General features: G+C 34.5%; 1 protein-coding gene across 1 annotated transcript in view; it reads right to left on the bottom strand.

The window, feature by feature from the left end:
• The window catches only part of LOC106869143 (rap1 GTPase-GDP dissociation stimulator 1-B), a 90,182-nt gene that overhangs the window by 53,174 nt on the left and 28,334 nt on the right, over positions 1-8,674 (bottom strand). The window contains exon 2 of the mRNA XM_014914719.2: positions 3,763-3,858. Coding sequence (XP_014770205.1) covers positions 3,763-3,858 — 96 coding nt within the window. The remainder of the gene's footprint in view (positions 1-3,762; positions 3,859-8,674) is intronic.

Genomic DNA, 8,674 nt, shown 5'->3' with positions numbered 1-8,674 from the left:
GAAACACAATTTCAAAGCTGTCATTTTGTGTGTCAACATCCTGAGCATTTGTGTTTTTTTGAAACAACAGAATTATGCACGACATGCTAGCATGGAAAGCGGACGTTAAACGATGATGATGATGATGATGATGATAATAACTCCTCATAACTTTTTTATTTTTCGGGGTTTTCAGAAGATTTTTGTGAATTTGAATTCTACACATGGGACTTCATACGATTATGCAAAAAAAATTTGTAGTGTAGTCTGATTTAAGGCCTAGGCCTATTTGGCTGCTATTTTTAGCACGCATGACAACCATCTCAATGACTTCGACAAAAAAGTCTACTTTTTTAATACAAAGGGATGTCTCATGTGAGTAGTCAAATCAATAAAAGTGCATTCTTATCCTAGGCATGCCTAGATATCAGTAAAGGCAGACTTAATTTCTAAAAATTCACTGTCACCCACAAAATATTCATATCGCACACCAAAATCTCAAATCGCCCATCATTTTCTAGAAATTCGCCCATCACTAATCTGTAAGTTGAAATTGCCCACTTTGGGAAGCTATGGTATAGAGTATATAGCATACTGAGTGAAGAAACAAAGAGAAAAGATTATAGATTTTGCAAGCTGCATGCAGGTAAACTATTGAAGAGAGCAGTAACTCTGAATTAAAAAAGAAAAAGAGGATAGAGGGGGCTCTATAGTATCATTTCAGACAATCACTCTTTTGCTGATGATCTGATAAAACACCCAGTAATAGGAAGGATATTCAGCCATTAAAAAAAACCATGCCAAAGTTGCTAGCAGACCACTTTAACCAATACCATCACGGTAAAACAGGTATAAAATAATGATGACAAGTGTCTGAGCAAGGCTCAGTGCATCTGAATATTCATTTTTCTATTGAGTGTTGGGCTTCACAGAAGTAATGTGGCCAATACTGGTATTGCATAATTAGCACCCATAATTAGCAATATGCTGTGCTTGAGAAGAAGACTCATCAAGCCAAGTGAAATCGTGGCAGATACTGGTGTCATGCAAACTGGTACCCATGCTGGTGGCATGTAAAGGCACCCATTACACTCTCAGAGTGGTTGGCATTAGGAAGGGCATCCAACCATAGAAACCATGCCAAATCAGACTGAAGGGTGCAGTCCCTCAGCTTACCAGCACTAGTCAAACCGTCCAACCCATGCCAGCATGGACAACAGAACGCTAAGTGATGATGAGGATTATAATCATTATTATTGTCATCATTATTATTATTATTATTATTATCATTATTATTATTATTATTATTATTATAAATTCTGCCGAGGTTGACTTTGCCTTTCATCCTTTTGGGCGGGGTCGATAAATACTGGTGAAACTCTGGGGTTGATGTAATCGACTAGTCTCCTCCCCACAAATTTTGGGCATTGTGCCTTTAGTAGAAAGGATTATTATTATTATTATTATATATATAGGTTTATATAATCTTGCTTACTGCTTTCCAGTGACCTCTCCACTTAGATCTTATATATGGCTGACATAATGATATTTCCTGAGGAGGAGGAGGAGGAAAAAGAGAACTTCAGATGTAGAAGGTCTCTGAAGTCTAAAGTTGCTTTTAATTAAGCATTACCAATATTAGTCTCCTTAGAGTTCAATGACTATCCAGCCTTATACTAACATGGCTTAGAAGTGGTTGCCCCCCCCAACAAAAACAAACAAAACAAAAACAACAACCTTGGTATAATTTTTCAAATGAAGTAACTAAGTAAAACACTGTAAATGTGCTTGGAGAAAGGACATCCGCCATCATATCAAGTTAATTAAAAAGAGGGAATTGTAGAGATGCCAATTTATATCTTGTATTAATGCACATATACATAATTAACCTACAATTTCATTAATAGAATGAACAGCCCACAATAGCCAGCAATGGCTCTATGGGTAAGATTTCATCCTGTCAGCTGAAAAGTTGGGAGTTCATACATCATTACTAGCACAACGATGTTCTAACACAGTGTTGTTCAGCTCCAGATCAATTCTGATTAAAGATATTCCTAGCATGATCATCCAGTCTTTTTATTCAAATATAGTGTACTTTGGATATGTTATTTAATGTATCTTTTTCTTTTAAGAGAGTAGGATGTAAACATGTAAATATCTTATAGCTTTAAGGCCTATAAAACTTTTGTCGCTTATTTGTATCTCAGTACCTGTTTTTTTGTAGAGTGATAGGATGATAGTGGCAGGCTTAATATGTCATATATAGCTTAATACTACCAGTAACAAAATGTTCTTGGTTAGTGGAGTGATTCATTTTGTAAAACTATTAAATTGTTAAGGCATTTCTAAAAACAGTGGAGTAGGTTTGTCACTGATTTCACTGAGCCTGCAAAATGACTTCAACATGGGGTAGCAAGCTAACAGAACACTCTTCAGGTTTAAGTGCTGTTGCTGCTGCAGCCAACTATAAGCATTGTATAGTCTCAGGTTCACTATGATAGAGCAGTCGCATGGTAGCTGCCTGAACAACTAAGTGTAGCCTATAAATCTGTTAGCCGTAATGAACTGTATAACTCTGTGGCACTTTAAGACAGAGCCAAATGAAATTAAAATCTTTGATAATTGAAAATCTGTTATATGTAACAGAAGTAGTATTAAATTAAAATAAACATCTGTGTGTCATATTTAATGTTCATATATTGTGATAGGCAAGGTGGTGAGCTGGTTGAAACATTAGTGGGTTAGATAAAATGCTTAACATAATTTCTTCCAGCCTTATATTCTGAGTTCAAATTACATCATGATTGACTTTGCCTTTCATTCTTTTGGGGTTGATAAAATAAAGCACTAGTTGAGCACTGAGCTTGATGTAATTAACTAGCCTTCATCAAAATTGCAGGCTTTGTGCTCATAGTAGAAAAAATATATTGTGACAGACAAATTGTACACATTCTGAGATATCATGGATGTGCTGTGTTTAAAAACACAAAATATACTGGAGGCAGATAAAAATTGTCTTAGCAGCAGCCTGTAAGAATACTATATGCATTTCTGCTTCATTAGGCTTTGTCAGTAACATGTACTCATAGCCAACCACATGCTAAGAAGAAACTTTTCACCAACAATAAAGGAAAACTGAATAAACATTTACTGATGTTGCAAATAGCCATTTGGTTGAATAAAATCCATTACATGAGACAGATACAGTATTAAATAAAAATAACCATTCGTGCATCATATTTAATGTTAAAACATTGTGATAAGCAAATTTACTGTGGTAATTGAATATATTGGTTACAGACAATAATAGCAAAAGGAAGCATAACCACTGATGTTTTGGTTGATTGTTTAATGACTTACTGAATCAGTCATTTGTGTTCATGAAAAGAAAAGAAGTAGGGTGGGTGATCACAAAAAATTCAGGATAGAAACCGCTGCACAGGTTTCATGATCTGTAAGTAGGTTGTCTAAAACCTTACTCACTCAGCCAGTTTGATTCTATGAACAGGATTGCATAATACCCTATGTTATACAAGAGGAGCAGATTGGAGAGCACATGGACATGTTTTGTCTGAGAGTTTATATTTTACATGGCTAAAAACGTGTGGTTGTGGTTATTATACAGATTGGCCACAGAACAGAATAACACTCAAGTCTCTGCTTTAAGATCTGCTAGTTGCTACCACAGGTCTCTGTGGTTACCCTAGTGCTGTTGGTTTACTCAACAATGACAACAACAGCATTTGTATCATGATAAAATTATTGCATCACTTCACTTACCGGAATCTGTGAGGTGGTTAAGTAAGTCATCCAAAGCTTGCTCTTTGCCTGATATCTGACATAGCTTCAGCTCCTCAATAATTTTGGAGAATTTATCTGAAAGTAGAGGATCATTTGATTGTTAGGGTTCTAAAGCTATAAAAACAAACAAACAAACAAACAAACTAAGCAATAATATTAGCCATCTCACTAACACTTCAATCATTTCCCCAAACATCTGAAACACTGAGCCAATAAGCAAACCTCTATGTGGTCACTTGATGTACAAAGCAACAGTAGACAAATTCACCTCAAATCACTCTACAGTCTTGAAAGTGTAAAGGACACAAAAGATATAGTTCAAGACACCTACAAAAGAAAAAAAAAAGACAGAATGGTCTTGGCTGGAAAGCTTTTGATCATCAGTCTGCTAGCTCAGGTATTCTTTGACGCTAAAAAATAACATCTTAATACTATTACTATATAGCTGTGTTTCAGCCTCCCTCTTTAGATTACTGTGGAAAAGCAAATCCAAATACATTTCAGTATTTAACTCTGATGATTGTCACTCATTGACTTTCCAAATAATGCTTCTCCCTTTTCTACACAGAAACTCACTTCTTAAAATCTTCCTTACTTTCAATCTTACCAGATAGTAACTGACGACCAGCCTCTCATTGTTGATACATTGTGTCACATTTACCAGACCTCTTCCTTCAACTATGCATGTTATGCAAATCCAATTTACGCTTGCTTTTGGATGTAGTGCCTTTTGCATGGTTATAATTTTCCTTGTTTTGTGGTCCATTTCATCAACTTTAGTGTTAAACCATCAGAAAATACAAGTATTGTATTAAAGTGTGGCCCAGTATTTAATCCTTTTGATACCAACCTGGCTGAAACTGCCTCTAGCTCTGTAATACAAATGACTTGTTTTCAAAAGTTCTTCCACCAAACCTTAGTCACAATTTATGTTCCTAAAACTAGCTTAATAAATAAGTTATTTTATTAAATTCCTTGTTATATTTAAGATTAATTGAAAGAAAGACAGAGTATCTCAACAGAAATATGATAACAAAAGGGTTAAAGCAAAAATTGTATTCCTTGTGTAAAGTTTTAACTGGTGTAAATAAAATTTTTATACATTTTCTTTTACTGCACTGCATCAGCTATCAGGATTCTTAGATTCTTATAGCCAGTAACCATCATCACTTGAGTCTCCTCATTGTTCCCTGGATGATAACTTTGTAGCAGTAACATAAGATATTTTTCCTGATTTTGTATTGAATGCTGTACATTTTAAGATATCAAATTCCATACCTATATCTGCCTATATTTGTGGATTGTCTACTATAGCAACTCTAGTGGTGTTTCAGACTTTGCAAACAATTTCAAAACTCATCATCATGGTTAGTATTATCATCATTATTATTATTAGCAATGTTGCATTACTCTAAAATAGAGTTTAAATTTGCTTGTGTTACATTCTTGGCAGCAACATAAAAAAATGATGTGAATGAGAGGTGTCACATGTCTGAATCAACCAATTACAAAGAGACATGCCAGAAAAATAAGGACATCAAAACACATGATATTAATAGAATAAAACGCCCAAATAATAATAAACACTTTAAACACTGTAACAAGTTTATAGAGAATACTGTAGAATACAGGGGTGGTTTCAGAAATTTTAATTAAAGATATCTCAGTAGTTACTGTAGTTGTTGTGGTGGTGATGGTATGACTCTTTGGTTGGAAATAATGGATGGAGACTAAAGGAGGTTTTCTTCTAGAATATGCATTTACAAAATAATCATTGTTTTCTTGGGTTACAGATATAAGCCACTGAAAAAATTTATCTCCCCAAAACAGTGAAACATTTTCTAAACATGGTTTTATTGATAATTTAATGTTATTTAAAGATAAATCTGTCAAGAACTTAAAAATATTAGGTGACCAAATTGTTTTTATTTTAATTAAAGAGCTGAGATTTCTTACCCCCACTATCACCATTGCAACTATCATCACCATCATTGCAACAGTCATCATCATCATCATCACTGTCATCACTGCAGCTTTTACACCCTGGCTCAAGGAACTCTGTATTTGTATATCTATATATCAGAGACTACATGTATCTGTCTTTATTTATGATAACAAGGTGTAATTTAAGGGAAATTTGACTGCTATTTCTAGCAGGCTGAGCAGCTACCTAAAAGCTCTCTCATTAGCTCGAGTATCCCTGTTGGTTTGCATTACTGAAAGCATTTTTGTTAGCTCATTACGAAGTAAGGATACAAGATTGTACATTTAAATATCAAATAATTCAAAGTCAGAAAATAGAATTCTTTAGCTATTAAATAATTCAGAAATGCCAAATCTGTCTTGATTTTTCAGGATAGCCAATGTGTTGTTAAATAGGATGTAGCAGAGAGGCAGTTATATGTCTATATAGATATAACATGATTTAAGAGATGAAGAACTTAAAAGAATTAGATGCTAAATCTGAGTTAAAATTTCCCTGCTTTATTAATACTGTTACACTGCTAAAATTTGTTTCTTTGGATTTACTTGTTCCAAATTCCAAACAAACTTATGGTCTGTTAATTCTCTCCATCTTTTTCTTAGTTTACCTGTTTTGTAAATATTTTCTAGGTTTTGATCTCTCTTCAGGAAACTTCTAGTTGTAGTGAGACCATATATAAAGTCTCTAGAGTCAGTTATGTGGCCTGTTGTGGTTGTTTTAAAGCTCAGCTGCTTTGAAGTAGCTTATCATGAATGTAGTGAACTGAAAACTTCCACTTCATGGTTCTGTCACATCAGAGTTCATATAGTTTCATATCAAGCTGCAGATGACATTGAATTTTTTAGTGGAATTATTTTAGCTCAATGTAGTGGTAAGGAAATTATCCGGTATTATTTTCAACAAGGAGGCTGGATAGAAAAACACAGTGTGCTAGAAATAGCAACCAGTCAACATGGTAGTAAAACATAAGAAAGATTAATTCCTGTTTTTTTTTTCTTTACAATTTCACTAACAATATTAATACTTAGTTCTATATATATATTAACATTTAAACACAGAATTTAAGATATTTTAAGTTCAATAATGTCCTCAGTTCAATATTGTAGAGAAGTAGAAAGTAATGAGAGTTAGTACAAAGTGATATTTTAAAGTTCAACTTTATGATATCATATATGTTAGAATATTAGGAACAAAGAATACATTATAAATCTCTTACCATCCAATTCATAAAAGCAATTCTAGCATATGTGCATGGTTAACCATTAAATGACTAAGAATAAATATCTAAAATTGAGTGTTTTTATATTTTTCTTTTTTTTTGTCAGGAAGAAGGCAATACCTGTGATCTTTTTAGGAAGACAGTATCCTCAAAATAGAGATCTGGTTTGAGTACTTGCACCAAAATGTACTCCACTAAAAGTATGCAATATTCCAGGTGGTGGTGATATTAAACAGGGCTACTGATTAAGTCTACCACCCAAGTACACTATGAAAGATTTGGACTTGGAATGCAAAGAACTGGAACAACCACAAGGCATTCAAGTCCAATATTCTTACAGTTCCACCTATGTATAAGACAGAAGGGCAACAATTCTGAAAGCATAGGAACCGAAAAATCTTTTGTTAAATCCAATTTCATGCTACTTTACAACATAACTGCCACAGAAATTGGCTCAATCACACATCAATTTCAATCAATTGCATCTCATGCTCATATCACATGACTGTCCATTGGTACTTCCTATGTCCATTTTAAAAGTACTTTTCATAAGGTGTAAATTTTATTTCAGCCATTTAACTTATTTCACTTTTGAAGTTCTGCACATGTATTTCCATTGCTAGGCAACATGACTGTGTGTGTGTGTGTGTGTGTGTGTGTGTGTGTGTGTGTGTGTGTGTGTGTGTGTGTGTGTGTGCGTGTGCGTGCGTGCGTGATAGAGAGAGAAGGTAATAACTTGCAAGTATGAAAGTCCATTACAAGTTCTTGGGGCAAGGTACTTAAAATCATTTGTGTTAGTTTATCTATCTAAAAAATACTGTCGGTACCATGTCCATCAGAATAATTAACCTAAAACACCAGCCTCCTACTCAATGGGAGATTTGATTGAATATTTTTGTGATATTTTACTTCAAGGAGGAAGTCCAAAGTCCATAGCCCTTGCAGAGGTTGATACAATTGAGTGTGATGTTAAGTCATGCAAGTTGATGTCTGTTAGGGAAAATGTGAACAAGGAAAGTTTTCAGAGGTTTGTAGTTCTAGGAAAGAAGGTTGAAGTGAAGTGCTTAGTTTTGAAGTGAAGTGCTTAGAATGCAGAGTTTTGGGGTTCAGACATAGCAGAGGTGATGAAAGGAGAAAATATGATTGATCAATGTGCACACATTCCCCATTCCATACACACATTGTCATGGATGCAATTGGTTGAAATTGTTGTCCAGAATAGACATGTTAAAAATAAAAGTGTGATGACTGAGCCAATTTCTGTGGCAGTAAGTAACGTTGTAAAGTATTGGGTTGTCTGGAAAGTTTGTGCCGATTTATAGTAGCTAACCGTTCGACTTATTTTAGAACATGGTTGAGTCCGTAAAATAGGATTTGACTACACCTCCATTTAGAGCACAGTTTAAGCTATCTTTTCGTGGAAGAAGGTTTATGTTCCTATAACCTGTGTTAATTCTGTAACCCTTTAAAATGGAAGATAAGAAAGTTCATTTTTGGCACTTGATGCTTTTCTTTTTCTGTAAAGGGAAAAATGCCTCACAAGCAACCAAAGAAACATGCGCAGTTTATGGTGATGTTTCTTTATCTGAAAGAACTGTTTGGAAGTGGTTCGCAAGGTTCCGAGCTGGAGATTGTAGCCTTATTGATAAAGAGCGATCAGGCAGACCATCCACTACAGATGATGATCA

Source organism: Octopus bimaculoides, chromosome 5, assembly GCF_001194135.2.
Source record: "Octopus bimaculoides isolate UCB-OBI-ISO-001 chromosome 5, ASM119413v2, whole genome shotgun sequence".
NCBI lineage: Eukaryota > Metazoa > Mollusca > Cephalopoda > Octopoda > Octopodidae > Octopus > Octopus bimaculoides.
Note: the sequence above shows the minus strand (reverse complement) of the source record. Positions and strands in the feature narration are given on the sequence as shown.